Source organism: Myxine glutinosa, chromosome 11, assembly GCF_964187855.1.
Source record: "Myxine glutinosa chromosome 11, kmMyxGlut1.1, whole genome shotgun sequence".
Classification (NCBI taxonomy): Eukaryota; Metazoa; Chordata; class Myxini; order Myxiniformes; family Myxinidae; genus Myxine; species Myxine glutinosa.
In genome coordinates, this window is record NC_136271.1 from 22,472,846 (window position 1) to 22,487,957 (window position 15,112).

General features: G+C 41.7%; 1 protein-coding gene across 1 annotated transcript in view; it reads left to right on the top strand.

Moving 5' to 3' along the window:
• LOC137436096 (potassium/sodium hyperpolarization-activated cyclic nucleotide-gated channel 2-like) overlaps nucleotides 1-15,112 on the top strand; it is a 231,967-nt gene that overhangs the window by 183,380 nt on the left and 33,475 nt on the right. Inside the window, exon 6 of the mRNA XM_068129812.2 lies at nucleotides 3,281-3,521. Within this exon, the coding sequence (XP_067985913.1) occupies nucleotides 3,281-3,521 (241 nt within the window). The remainder of the gene's footprint in view (nucleotides 1-3,280; nucleotides 3,522-15,112) is intronic.

The window sequence follows — 15,112 nt, forward strand, 5'->3', positions numbered from 1 at the left end:
TTTTGATTATGTTTGTGTGATTCCACATGCTGTGCTGTCTTCTAGCAACCATTGAAATTGGTTTAAAATACTTTTCGGCAGTGTAGTATACTGTTTATTCTACCAGGTGAGCGTCAGGGGTAATGCCCCTATGTTTAATGATACCTCAGAGTTTATTAGACTGCAGGGAGTACTAAACCACCATTTAGAAAGAAACAAAACTTTTTTCGTTTTTTTTTCTTCCTGCACTCTCAACACTCCATATTTCCGAGTTGTATCTCAGATCTGGATGGGACTTTCAGAATGAATTTTTTTATCAATAATGGGAATAGAAAGAATGTGGGGGGTGACATAATTTTTTTTGACCTTGACATAAGTTTAAGGTCATGACCCACTTATAGACATTTTCACCATAACTTGACGACGTTTTGTCTGATAAGAATTAAATTGCCCTCTCTAGATAGCCCAGAGTAAGTCGCATTTACACTTAATTTACATCATACTCCAAGTTAAAGGTATAGATAGGTCTTACACCCTGAGGAGTACTAAGCTACAGTTTAGGTTTTTATCCCTTTTTTCTGTCAATGTCCAAGCTGTATCTCGGATCCAGATCCAGATCTCTGTATCTCGGATTCTTTCGGAATGAAATTTTGCATCAATAATGTGAATAGAAAGTATGTGTTTTTAAACTTGACCTAATTTAAGGTCATTACCCAATAAAAAACATTTCAACATTTTCATCATAACTCGACTAAGGTCTGCTGGTCAGAACGAATTTGCCCTTGCTAGAGCAAGCCACATTTACACTTAACTCACATCATACCTCTCCGAGTTTAAGGTCAAGGTCCAATGATGGTCTGAAAAAATAACGTGGTTAAGGTCAAATGGCGGTGTGAAAAAAGACCACGTTTTTTGTAATCTCTCAATTTAGCCAATGCAGAATCTCAAATACCGAATGGCCTTCCAAAATGTTCTTGTCCATCATAATAGTGGATCTATATTGAAGTTGTGCATCTGATATTTCATTTGTGTCTTTGAACTACAGTACGTTTTTTTGGATTGTGTCCAAATTAACAAAAAACACCTCTTTGATCATAACTTGAATAATTTTCCTCCGATTTTCATGATGCGAGTTTTATGGATAGATTGTAGATGGGGGCACATTTTATTTATTCACACTCTATCCAATTTAAAATTCTGAACGTCAAGGTCATATGGCGATTATTTATTTTTATACAAGGTCTCGGCTCGTGGAAGAGCTAGGACACAGAACAGATCAGGACAAAACATAGAAAAGGGAACAGCATGAGCAGGACAATGGGAAATGCCAACAGCAGGACAAAGGGAGAAAGTTGAAGGAGACGGACAACCAGGGAATGCAGGTAACGATGAGTGGTGGGGGAGAAAGCCACCATGCTTTATATGGGATGTTATCAATGTCTGCTCACTTGCCAACTCTGAAAGGTTTTTATTGCAACTTCCAACACAGTATTCATGCTCATTTTCCATGTTTCTGCGCCGCCGTATAACGACACTGCTTTGATATTGCAATTGAATAGTTTCATCTTGTTTTATTTTAGTGAAAGTTGTCTGAAATTCCAAATCTTTATTCCAAAGACCCATTCCCTTATATCTTGCATATCCTGTGAACGGAGCATTTTAGGGCCACCAAACCTGGCAGAAATAATGGGGGCCTCACTGCTAGTGCCATAGGGATAGACGAGGTGGCAATTATGGGGGTGCAGGTTTGGGGGGAGCAGGTATGGGGGATCTTTGTAATAGTTCGAATGATTGCAACCAAACTTATCGCCCATAATGAGTTTGGGGCCTTCTTTTTTGGCCTTCTTCCTTCCATTCACAACCAGCTTCATATAACTAGCTATTTACTCACATGTTTAACATTAAATTACATTCTGTTCCTTTCCTGTACTTTGCTTCTTCTCTATTGTGTTGCACTGAATCATAACATTCCTATTGCTTTTCTTTATAATGACACGGTATTTTAAGTGTGTGGTTCATTAAATATGTATAGTCTTGTTTGGGACTACATGAAAATGTGTCACTCGGTCTTTAATAAAGATGTAAATGGACTAAGTTAAATTGTGGGCTTCAGACCTTCCCTCACTCTCCCTCACATGTTCCATGTTTATCCTCCTCACTCGGTCCCTGCTATCAAAGAAAAATGTAAAATAAACACTTCAATAAACATGGTTCAGTGGCTGGAATAATACACTGTGTTTACTGTTTAACGTTTCGCGAAAGCATTCTCAGACAAAATGAACGGCTCAGTTGACATTGATTGGGAACACCTTGACACATGGATAAAAACGACGTGTCGGCAAGTGGGTGAATTCACAATACAAACTAGAAAGCATCTGAAAATGCAACGCCCGTCCACGTCTGTTTGTATTCACACTCCTTTCTTCTTCAGTATGCTCAAAATAACGAAAACAGTTTTAAAAAATACAAAATGAAAGTCGATTCTTTTATGCCTTTGACCTTTTGATCTAAAAAAAAACCAATCGACTCCTACCTTTTGATTAGTGAACAAATTCAGTGACTGTATATGCAAATTCTTTAAATTTCAGGTCAATTGGGTGAAAATTCGCGATCTTACGCAACCTTGACCTTTTGATCTCAAAAAAACAATCGATGGCTACCTTTTCATTAATGAACCAATCCAGTGACCCGATATGCAAATTCTTTAAATTTCAGGTCAATTGGGTGAAAATTCGCGATCGTACGCAACCTTGACCTTTTGATCTCAAAAAAACAATCGATCACTACCTTTTCATTAGTGAACCAATCCAGTGACCTGATATGCAAATTCTTTAAATTTCAGGTCAATCGGGTGAAAATTAGTGATTTGACGCAACATTGACCTTTGACCTTTTTATCTTAAAAAACAATTGGCTTGTAGCTTTTGATTGATGAATCAATTTAATGATCTAATATGAAAATTCTTAAAATTTCAGATCAATCAGATGAAAATTGACGATTTAATGTGACGCTGACCATTGACCTTTTGATAAAATTATTAATTTGTCTTCTCCATATTATCATAATAAGGCTTTGGTGAAAATTTGATGACAAAACTCAAATGGTAAAAAATGGTTACGACCCAGACAGACACACACACAGAAGTGATTGCAAAACCCCATCTTCTGCTGCTGTGCAGGGAACGGGCTAATTAGAACGGGCTAACATAATGCTTTTAGCAGTTGTGTCCTACATGTCTTAACTGTTGTTTACAAAAGCATGTCACACAATGTTGAAAGCTGACCAATATTTTGAACAACAGGAGATTGTGAACTACAACTGTCGCAAGCTGGTCGCCTCCATGCCACTCTTTGCCAATGCTGACCCCAACTTCGTCACTTCCATGTTGACAAAGCTGCAGTTTGAGGTATACCAGCCAGGCGACTACGTTGTGCGGGAAGGCACTGTTGGAAAGAAGATGTATTTCATCCAACATGGAGTCGTAAGCATCATCACCAAAAGTTCAAAAGCGACACAGCTCTCGGATGGCTCTTACTTTGGAGGTATGGTACATGCGCAACGTGTGCATAATAGTGCAAATATATATATATTTTTTCCACTTATCATCTTTTCCAGAATATTATTTTCCCCAAAGATTGGTGTTGGTTTAACAGTGGCTGACTTAAGATCTTGAGATCTCGAGTTTGAGCCTCTGTTGTTCCGTTAAATCCAGGTGGGTTGAGTCAGCCCGTCATACTTCGGCAAAATGAGTACCAGCCTACTGGAAACAGTGGGCACTCCATCAGCAGCACAGCCAGCTCCCTAGAAATGATGCAACCAGCAGCCACAGGCTGCATATGAAATAATAATAAAAGTTATTATCCCCACATTTTTTGAAAATCCAACAAAGCTGATTGGTCCATTGTCTTGGTGGCCATCTTGGATGGAAACACTTTTCAAAGGTCTTCTTCAGAACCGGTGAACCGATCGATACGAAATTTCAGACCCTTATTCAATAGATCAGGGCACTTCAAGTGTGGAAACAAGTCAAGTGCCTTCCAAAGGAATTCATACCACTTGACTTTTTTCACATTTTGTTGTGTTACGGCCTGAATTTAAAATGGGCTAAATTGATTATTTTTTTGTCAACGATTTACACAAAATGCACCCCAATGACAAAGTGAAAACATGTTTTTAGAAATTTTTACAAACAAATTGTAACAGAAATATCTAATTTACATGAGTATTCAGCCCCCTGAGTTAATACTTCGTAGAAGCGCCTAGCGCCTTTGGCAGTAATTACAGCTTTGAGTCTTCTTGGGTATGTCTGTATCAGCTTTGCTCATCCGGATTTGGGGAGTTTCCCCCATTCTTCCTTGCAGATTTGCTCAAGCTCTGTCAAGTTGGATGGGGAGCATCTGTGAACAACAATCTTCAAGTCTTTCCACAGATTCTCAATGGGATTCAGGTCTGGGCTTTGGCTGGGCCACTCAAGGACTTTCACATTATTGTTTTGAAGCCATTCCAGTGTTGCTTTGGTTGTATGTTTGGGTTCATTGTCCTGTTGGAACATAAACCTTCGCCTCAATTAAAGGTCTTTTGCACTTCGAAGCAGATTCTCCTCAAGGATATTTGGCTCCACAAATTTTCCCTCTACCCTTACAAGTCTCCAAGTCCCTGCCACTGAAAAGTGTCCCCATAGCATGATGCTGCCACCAAAATGCTTCATGGTAGGGATGGTGTTAGATGGGTGATGAGCTGTGCTCTGTTTCTGCCAGACATAGCGCTTGGCATTCAGGCCAAAGAGTTCAATTTTTGTCTCATCAGACCACAGAATATTTTGCCTCATGCACTCAGTCTTTCATGTGCCTTTTTGCAAACTCCAGGTGTGCTGTCATGGGCCTTTTTCTCAGGAGTGGCTTCCGTCTGGCCTCTTGCCTATAAAGCTTAGATTTGTGAAGTGCTGCAGAGACTGTTGTCCTTCAGACAGGTTCTCTCATGTCAGCCAAGAAACTCCGTAGTTCTTTCAGAGTGGTCATTGGGTTCTTGGTCACTTCCTTAAACAAGGTCCTTCTTGCCTGGATGCTCGGTGTGGTTGGACAGCCAGCTCTAGGAAGAGTCTGGATAGTTCCATATTCTTTCCATTTCATAATGATGAAGCTCACTGTGCTCTTGGAAACTTTCAACACTCTAGAAATTGTTTTATACCCTTCCTCCGATCTATACCTCCTCACTATTCTATCTTGGAGTTATATGAACAGTTAGTTGGACTTCATGGTAGATGTTCTACTCTGACATGCACTGTCAATTGTGGGAACTTGCATATAAAGGTGCGTTTCTTTCTAAATCATGTCCAATCAATTGAAATGGCCACAGGTAGACTCGAATCAAGTTGTAGAGATGTCTCAAGGATGATCAAAGAAAATTGGATGCACCTGAGGTCGATTTGCAGTGTCATAGCAAAGGGGTTGACTACTTATTGCCTCAAGACTTCAACTTCAAAAAATTCTTAAAAAATCATTCCACTTTGACATTATGGGGTATTGTGTGTAGATCAGGGACAAAAGAAAATCTCAATTTAATCCATTTTGAATTCAGTCTGTAACACAACAAAATGTGAAAAAGTCAAGGGTGTGAATACTTTCTGAAGGCACTGTGTCTCGGTAAAATAAAATAGCTGGTATTAGTTGGCATAGGCTAATCAAACTGATTGTTTATCATCTTGACCGAAAAAACTGGGTGGTACAGAACATATATATATATATATATATATATATATATATATATATATATATATATATATATATATATATACACATATATATATATATATATATAATATATATTATAGGCTATAATGATAAACATATGACCATACAGTCATGGCCAAAAATATTGGCACCCTTGCACTTTTTTCAAATAATGCACAATTTCTTCCAGAAAATTGTTGAAATTAAATATATATTTTGGTATTGTTACGTGGTCCCCTCGGTGAATACCTGGTCTCAGTGACCCCCGGACCGTGAGAGGAACTTCGCCAGAAAGCTGTATTATATATGCGCTTTCGCCACGCAATCCATATGAATTTCACCCAAGAGACAACTGACGTTCAAGGATATTTTTCAATGGTAATAATACCATACAATTTCAATGACACCACCACGGAGATTTTCCCCGAGCAATCAACAATACACAACCATCAACAATATTTCAATGACACAACCACGGAGATTTTCCCCGAGCAATCAACAATACACTACCATCAACAATTCCCCCGCCACAATCAATTCCCTATGAGTAAGATGGCCATCTTATATACGTGTGTCCCGGTGAGTACTCACGACACCCTTTTGGTCTCGGTCCCGCACAATGTCTCTGGGCCCCTCCTGACCAAGATGATAGTCGGCGTCGCCGCACTCGGGCGGTTGAACGAACCCCGGGTGGACGTGTTTCCACCGGGCAGGTATCGTACCCGGCACCCCGGCTACAGCCCCTCGCGGCCACGCGACGCGGGGACGGGAAAGCAAGCCAAAAGCCCCACGCCGCTTGCCAGGCGTGTTAGGCCCCAACGGGCGACCCGTACGCGTCTTTTTTAGACGGTGTCGCGCACGGCGCCAAACGCTGGGTCGGTGCACGGCCACACGACAGTTTGCCGTCCACCGGGCAGATATCCGTCCCGGTAACTCCTCTCGCCAGACAGGCTCGGGAACGCCGCTTGTCCACACGGCTCAATCAATCCCACCTTTCGTCGGTGCGGGGCGAGGAAGAAGAATCCTCGTCCTTTTTTCCTCGTGTCTTTTCCTCTTCCGTTTCCGGTCACTTCCGTTTCCGGCCACTTGTTCAGAAGGGCTCCTCACCCTCCAATCACAACAACCCTTAATATACTACACACGGATAAGCAAAGACCTGAATGGTAATCCACATACATTCACATAAATATGTAACAGTATCCACAGATGTATTTCTTTGGTTTGCAGTGGAACAAAACAAAAAAGCTGAAAAAATTACAAAATCTTAGCTTATTTCACACAGAAATCCTAAAATGGCCTGGACAATATTATTGGCACCTCTCAGAATTTGTGAGAAATAATTAGATTTCAAGCAGGTGATTCTCCTTTACTTTGGAACTAAACTCACCTGTGATGAGTTGCATGTGCCTGCAATATACAAATCACTCATTCATCCATTTTGAATTGATAAAAGGAGTCATTCTGCTGTTTTGTGTCACTGTGTGTACCACAATGAGCATGGAGAAAAGAAAGAAAACCAGAGAATTGTCTAAGGAGGTCAGACACAAGAATGTAGTCAAGCATGGACAATCTCAAGGCTACAAGTTCATCTCCACAAACCTTGATGTTCCTCTGTCCACCGTATGCAATGTTATCAGGAAGTTTAAGGCCCATGGCGCTGTAGCCAACCTCCCTGGACGTTGGACGTAGGCCGCAAGAGAAAACTTGGTTGACGGTTGTAGCGAAGGATTGTTCGAATGGTGGAGAAAGCACCTCGATCAACTGTCAAACACATTCAAGCTGACCTTCAGACAAAGTACGACAGTTTCAACTCGCACCATCTGTCGCCCACTCAATTAAAGGGGGTCCAATGGTAGGAGACCCAGGAGGACCCCACTGCTGAGAGAGAGACAGAAGAAAGCCCGACTGGAGTTTGCCAAAACACACCTGAACAAGCAAAAATCGTTCTGTGAGAATGTCCTGTGGAGAGATGAGACCAAATTAGAGCTTTTTGGTAAAGCACATCATCTCTATGTTTACAGAAAACAAAATAAAGCCTTCAAAGAAAATAACACCTTCCCAACAGTCAAACATGGAGGAGGTTCAGTGATGTTTTGGGGTTGCTGTGCTGCCTCTGGCACTGGGTGCCTTGAATGTGTGCATGGCATCATGAAATGAGGAGATTGCCAAGGAACTTTGGAGCGCAATGTTCAACCCAGTGTCAGAAAGCTGGGTCTCCATCGAAGGTCATGGGTCTTGCAGCAGGACAATGACCACACCCTTCAAAAAGCACCCAGGAATGGTTCAAGACAAAACACTGGACTGTTCTGAAGTGGCCAGCAATGAGTCCAGATCTAAATCCCATTGAACACCTGGAGGGAGATCTGAAAACAGCAGTTTGGAGAAGGCACCCTTTAAATCTGGGAGAACTGGAGCAGTTTGCACAATAAGAGTGGGCCAAACTGCCAGTAGAGAGGTGTAGGAAGCTCATTCATGGCTATAGGAAACGCCTGACTACAGTTATTTTGTCCAAAGTCTGTGCTACCAAATATTAAGTCTCGGGTGTCAATAATTTTGTCAATGCCATTTCTTTTTATTTCTGATTTAAAAGGATATATTAAGTTCTGAATCAAAACCAAACGTTCTGTAATATTAACAGTGAAAAAAAGAATTGTGGAGATCAAATACCTTTTTCAATTTCTACTTATTTTTCGTGGAAATTGTGAGTTATTTGAAAAGAATGCAAGGGTGCCAATAGTTTTTGGCCACGACTGTATGCTGTGAATACTTCCTTGAGAACCAAGATGGTGCCCATAGCAATCGAGGCTAATGCCTATTTAGATAATAAAAACAGCTTTTTATTGGTTTGTAGCTTTGCTGGTTTGCAAAATGTTAAATTTGAAAATCTCTGATAGATCCTTCTTCCAACTTAAGGTGTTAATGCTTTGGAAGTCTAATGCTCGTTCTTGTTGTTGCTGTTGTTTGTTGTTACCTCTGCCACTGATTTGGTGGAGAGGTTCGGTATGTGAGGAGGACAAAATGATTACATTATGGTGAAGATCCAGATTTGGATACATTTACTATAATATTTAAGTGCTCCTTCACCATTGGGAGAGCGGGCCAAAAACGATACCTAGCAGGATATCTCAAAAATGTTGTGGATGGATTCAGACAAAACCTGGTGGACTGGTTGGATTTGTGACAAGGAAGAATTGGTTCGATTTTGGTGAAGATCTAGATCCAGATCTGAGAATTTATAAGTGAATCTTCACCATTGAGACATATGGCCAAAACGATATATAGCACAATATCTTAAAAATTTATGGACGAGTTATGACTAAACTTAGTGGACGAGTTGGTTCGGTGACAAGAACAAGCCGAATAGGTTTTGGTTCAGGGTCCGAATCCAGATGGTGTCGATCAATGGGATACAAAGTGTAAACTGTTCAGCCTGGCAGAGGTATGCGCTTTACCTAGTGTTATTGTAGTCTCTACTGCAATCAATAAGTATACAGATAAAGACAGACATATGTCCAAAACAAGAAAGTTATTTTGAAAGTTAATGAATAGAAATGTCTTATGCCAATTTATGTTTTTCACAACTTCCGCTCATTAAAAAGTATCAAATGTAGTGGAAGGAACGAAAACGTGAATCCAGCAGTCGTGTTGTGTTCATTGCATCCAAATCGATATTTCCCCCACTTTAAACTCGAAATGTGTTTAAATCCGTTTAAAAACACATTTAGGAAGTCGATTTTTTTTTTTGAAAGTGGATTTCTTTTCAAAGGAACCTCATTTTAAAGGCATAACTGACGAGCATCAGCTTTTCCAATTTATTTTTGCTCACACGTATCAAATACGCTTTGCCTTTGTATCGGTGATCGGTGTGGCCCACGTTTTGTGTTTTGTTAAATTATGTTCAATCAAATTGTCTTGAGAAAGACAAACAGATACTGTCTTCAGGTACACAGGTATTTAAGAAACGGAAGACACACACTGCATTAGGATGTCATAACAAACATTTAAGATGTTACTACACTGTTTCCTGATTGTGTCGTTTGAACAACGGCAATTGCTATCACGAGTCATTTTGGTCCTACACGCATTTGCCATATTCTACACACTATATTCTGCTTGTGTCATCATCTCTTTGAATTGCGGGAAAATGGCGAAACTTAGGGTCTGAAGCTCCATGGTCACAGTCTTCCTCCTCCTTATTGGAGTAAGTGCTGGGAGGATGTCCTATTGTCCTAGAGGCATGCACACTCACCTCTAAGCTGTCTCACCTGGGTTTGAACCTTGGTCCAGGTATAATCAGCCATCCCGGTGCTTCACAGGTAGGGTGGTTAATCAATGTGTGTGCTGTCCCTCGGATGGACGGTAAACTTGGCCTCCGGTCTACTAGTATTAGTTGAACCACCTTTAGAAGCCATTTTTCCCCGCAGAGCGGAGGTTGGCCTTTTTTGGGCACCGTGGTCCCCTTTTTGCCTTTTTTGGGCATCCTGGTCCCCTTTTTGAAGCAATGTTTTATGGCCGGATGCTCTTCCTGCCGCCAACCCTGTTAGTCGCCTCTTGCGACAAACAAGGAATTACCAGTGAACTGGTACTCAATTTACGGACCTCTGAAGGGTGACAGGCTGCGTCAACCCCCCTGGTGTTAATTCAGCGATCGACTGGGATTCAAACCCAGGAATCCTGGGATCCCAAGCCGGCACCTGAACTGCTAAGCCAACACCAGGCCTTTTACTAGTATGGTGTCCTTCGTGAAGTGTCGACGAGCTATCCCATGAACAACTAGAACGCCACTCAGTAGAGCGCATACTCCCGCCGTGAGTTTAGTTGGAATAATACGTTTTGTTTAACATCCCCTCTCCCCAAAACAATAAATGAAAAAGAAAGTAGGCCCTAACTGTCAGAGAATTTATTTTGATATATCTCGGAATTAGAGGAGAAAAACATCATTTAAGAATAAGAATAAAAGCTTTAATGCAGTAAAACAGAAAAAATATTTCCCAAAAAAATTCCCAAAATAAATTCCTGGATCCGGAATAATATCCTGAGCTTCACCAAAAACGAATATATTCTTCCTTATCCCAAGGGCAATCATCCCACCAACATTCATCTAAATCCGTTCAGAACTTTTCCAGATATCTTGTTCACAAACACACGAACACACACACACACGGACACGAGTGAATGCGGTGGGAGTAATTATTTTGAATCCATAAATAAATGCTAGTGGGAATCATTGCTGAGAGCGTGGGCTGTGCTGCCCATGCAGTGCCCACATATGGGTTAGGGCAAGAATTTTGTAATTTGTTCAGGGTGAACTATGTAAATGGCTGTTATGTTACATTCAATGTTCAGAATCATTGGAATCTCCCGCGATGAAGCTAACTCCAAGGGCCGCAGGCAGGTTGGTGGTCTTTTCGTCTTCTACCGACTCCTCTCTGGCCTTGCCCCCCCAGCTCTCTCTGGGCTCTGTCCCCCAAATATTCCTACAGGTCGCACAAGATCTGCCTGCAACCCTCTTATGGTTAAACTGCCAAAATCGAGACTCTCTGCTCACCTTCACTCCTTCATTCCTCTTTTCTCCCGCCTCTGGAACAAACTCCCTCACTCTCTTCAATCCCACTCCACCCTCCAGGCCTTTAAAACAGCTGTTCACCACCATCTCTTATCTTCCCCCATCCAAAACCTTGATCTTTTCTACCCCCGCTAATTTCACCCCAAATCTACTTTTTTGAAATACCAACTTCTGTCCTGGAAGTCCTTGGTGTCCTTGTGTTTTATACTTCTCCCACCTCCCCTCCCCCCCGCCCTTCCCACGCCTCCTCCCCCCAAGCCCTCTCCCTCCCACACATCTCCCTGCTCTCAAATGTTGTGTTTGTGTGCTTCCCCTTCTCTCCCCATCTTGTCTTCCGCTCCCTCTTGTTATATATTTTGTTTGTCTGGTTGATTTGTTTGTGAAATAAATGTTAGCTCTTTCACGAGCCTCGATTCAGTATACAAAAAAAAAAATTCCATTCTGAAGCATTGGAACTTCCTCGTTTGCTTCATTGAAATATGAATTAGAATAAACTTTTTGAAAAAAAAAACAGAACTGCAAACGTTGAACCTTCTTTTCACCCCGAGGCTCACGAATCCTGGACGATGCCCATCAGCTGACGACGTCATCACTATGCCAATCAGTTGTCGACGTCATCACGTCACTAATCCTGTTAATGCTGAATTGTGTAACATAACAGCCATATACATAGTTCACCCTGAACAAATTACAAAATTCTTGCCCTAACCCATATGGGGGCACTGCATGGGCAGCACAGCCCACGCTCTCAGCAATGATTCCTACTCGCAGCCTTGTGCTACATATCAAAGAAGATTGGAGTAACAAAACAAAAAAAATCTTCATAATGTACAATTTCTCGTCGATTATCCTGCTTCCCCCTGGAATACATTGTTTTGATGCATTTCCTCTCCAGGGATTATGACCAGAGATGTCTCATTATTGTTCCGTTGCGAAGCGACGTCAGGGCTCTGGGTATTGCTTTTTATCGCAAACACATGTGAAAGTGTCCCATAATTTTATCCATTCAGCTGTCGTTGCTCAAGCAAACTTTCGTTTCATTGTGTATCCCTTAAATATCGAATGTAATTGATGTTACTTTGTTAAAAATAATTAATGTTCAATTTCGGATCATAGGCGAGACATGAAAAGCTCCGTGAGATGCCTTTTTATTTGTATACAAGATCGAGGCTCGTGTAAGAGCTAACATTGATCACAAAAAGACAAACTGACACATAAAACATGATAAAGGGAGTGGGAGACAAGATGGAGAGCAGGGACATCGGGAGATCTGTGGGAGGGAGAGGGCTTGGGGGGAGGAGGCATGGGAAAGGGGGAGGGGGGGGGTGATGGGAGATGTAAAAAAAACACATGGACACTGCTCGGACTTCCAGGAAAGAAGTCGTTATTTCAGAAAAGTGGTTCTGGGGTGAATTAACAGGGGTAGAAAAGATCAAGGTTTTGGATGGGGGAAGATAAGAGATGGTGGTGAACAGCTGTTTTAAACACCTGGAGGGAGGAGTGGGATTGAAGGGAGTGTGCGAGTTTGTTCCAGAGGCGGGAGAAAAGGGGAATGAAGGAGTGAAGGTGAGCAGAGAGTCTTGATTTTGGCAATTTCACCATAAGAGGGTTGCTGGCAGATCTTGTGGACCAGTAGGAATATTTGGGGGACAGAGAACTGAGAGAGCTGGGGGAGCAAGGCCAGAGAGGAGTCGGTAGAAGACAGAAAGACCACCAACCTGCCTTCGGTGAGTGGGTGAAAGACCCTCGGAGTTAGCTTCATCACAGGAGATTCCAATGATTCTGAATTCCTGAAACGATTTCCATTTCCTGAAACGATTGATTAATTATTGGTCATCCCTCCACTTTTGCAGAGGCATCTTTCGCGGGGTCGACATGTAGTCGAGTGTTTGATCTTGAGGATTTGTTAATTTTTATTGGACGCATGTTGGACTGGAAGTCGAACAGAAGTTTGGCCCCCAGCTAGCATATTTTAGAGGGAGCTTGGGAGTGGGTCATTCCTGAATGTTAGGCATGACCCATTCCCAAGCTCTCTCTAAAAGATGCAATGTATATGCTTAACGCCACATAATCTTTGCAAAAACACCATGGGATATTTAACGTCCACCAACTAATGCCAGCAGGTTGGACGTCCAGCTTAACGTCCATCCAAGGGACAGAACACACATTGATGAATCACCCTGCCTGTGAAATTCGAGGATAATGTTTATAGCTGGGCCGGATTCAAACCTAAACTAGCTTAGAGGTGAATTTGATTATACAAACTGGAAAGTGTTGATTGCAATATAATTCCCATTTATTGATTACCTACAGTCACGTGAAAAAGTAAGTACACCCCATGTAAAGTTTTGACTTTTTCAACATATTTCAACATACAGCTATTTGATCTTCATTTCAACAATATTGATAGATAAAGGTGATATAATATAACAAATATCATGAAACATTTACATATTGTAGTCCATTGTATAATTTAAATAAACATAAATGCAAATTTCGCATGTGGAAAAAGTAAGTACACCCTTGGCTCTAATAGGTGGTATTGCCCCCTTTGGCAGAAACAACCTCAAGTCGGCATTTCTTATAACTGTCTGTCAGTCTCTGACATCGACTGGGAGAAATTTTTGCCCACTCCTCCATGCAGAATTCTTTCAGCTGTGCGATGTTTGAGGGGTTTCTTGCATGCACAGCTCGTTTCAAATCCCCCCACAACATCTCGATGGGATTTAGATCCGGGCTTTGACTTGGCCATTCCAGAACCCTCCATTTCTTTCTTTTCGGCCATTCCTTGGTGGATTTACTGGTATGTTTCGGGTCATTGTCATGTTGCAAGGTCCACCTTCGGCTGAGCTTCAACTTTCTGACAGATGGCCTCGCATTATCCTCAAGCACCCTCTGGTACAATAAAGAATTCATAGTTGATTCTATGATGGTGAGCTGCCCAGGCCCTGATGCAGCAAAGCTGCCCCAAACCATAATATTTCCACCACCATGCTTTACAGTTGGTATCAGGTTCTCGTGGTCAAATGCTGTCTTTGGTTTTCGCCAAACATGTCTTCTGGTACTGTGGCCAAATAACTCTACCTTTCACTCATCTGTCCAGAACACATTGTTCCAGAAGTGCTGGTCTTTGCCTCGGTGTTCATTGGCAAACTTTAGTTTTGCCCTGATGTTCTTTCTGAACGGCAAAGGTTTCCTCCTGGCACACCTCCCATGTAGATCAAATTTGTGCAGCCTCTTTCTAATGGTAGACTCGTGCACTTTGACATCAACAGTGGCAAGAGCTACCTGTAGGTCCCGTGGTGACATTCTGGGGTTCTTAGAGACTTCTTTCAGCATCTTGCGGTCTGCTCTCGGGCTGAACTTGCTGGGGCGGCCTGGCCTGAGCAAGTTGGCAGTTGTTTGGAATCTTCTCCACTTGCCGATGATCTTCCAGACAGTCGAATGATTGATTTCAAATTGTTTGGAGATCTTTTTAAATTCCTTCCCAGACTCGTAGGCATCTATAACCTTCTTTCTGAAGGCCTCAGAGAGCTCTTTTGATCTCGGCATAGTGACACCGCACACATCAACAACAAAGAGCAAACCAAACTAAATGTCTGAGGTTTAAATAAGACAGGTTCCTCCAAGATCCTCTACAATGATGTTCTAATCATTTGCACCTGAGCTGGTGCACCTGATTCTAATTTTAGGTATTTGAAGTAGTGATAAATGTAGGGGTGTACTTACTTTTCCAACATGTGAAATTTGCATTTATGTTTATTTAAATTATACAATGGACTACAAAATGTAAGTGTTTCATGATATTTGTTGTATTATGTCACCTTTATCTATCAAT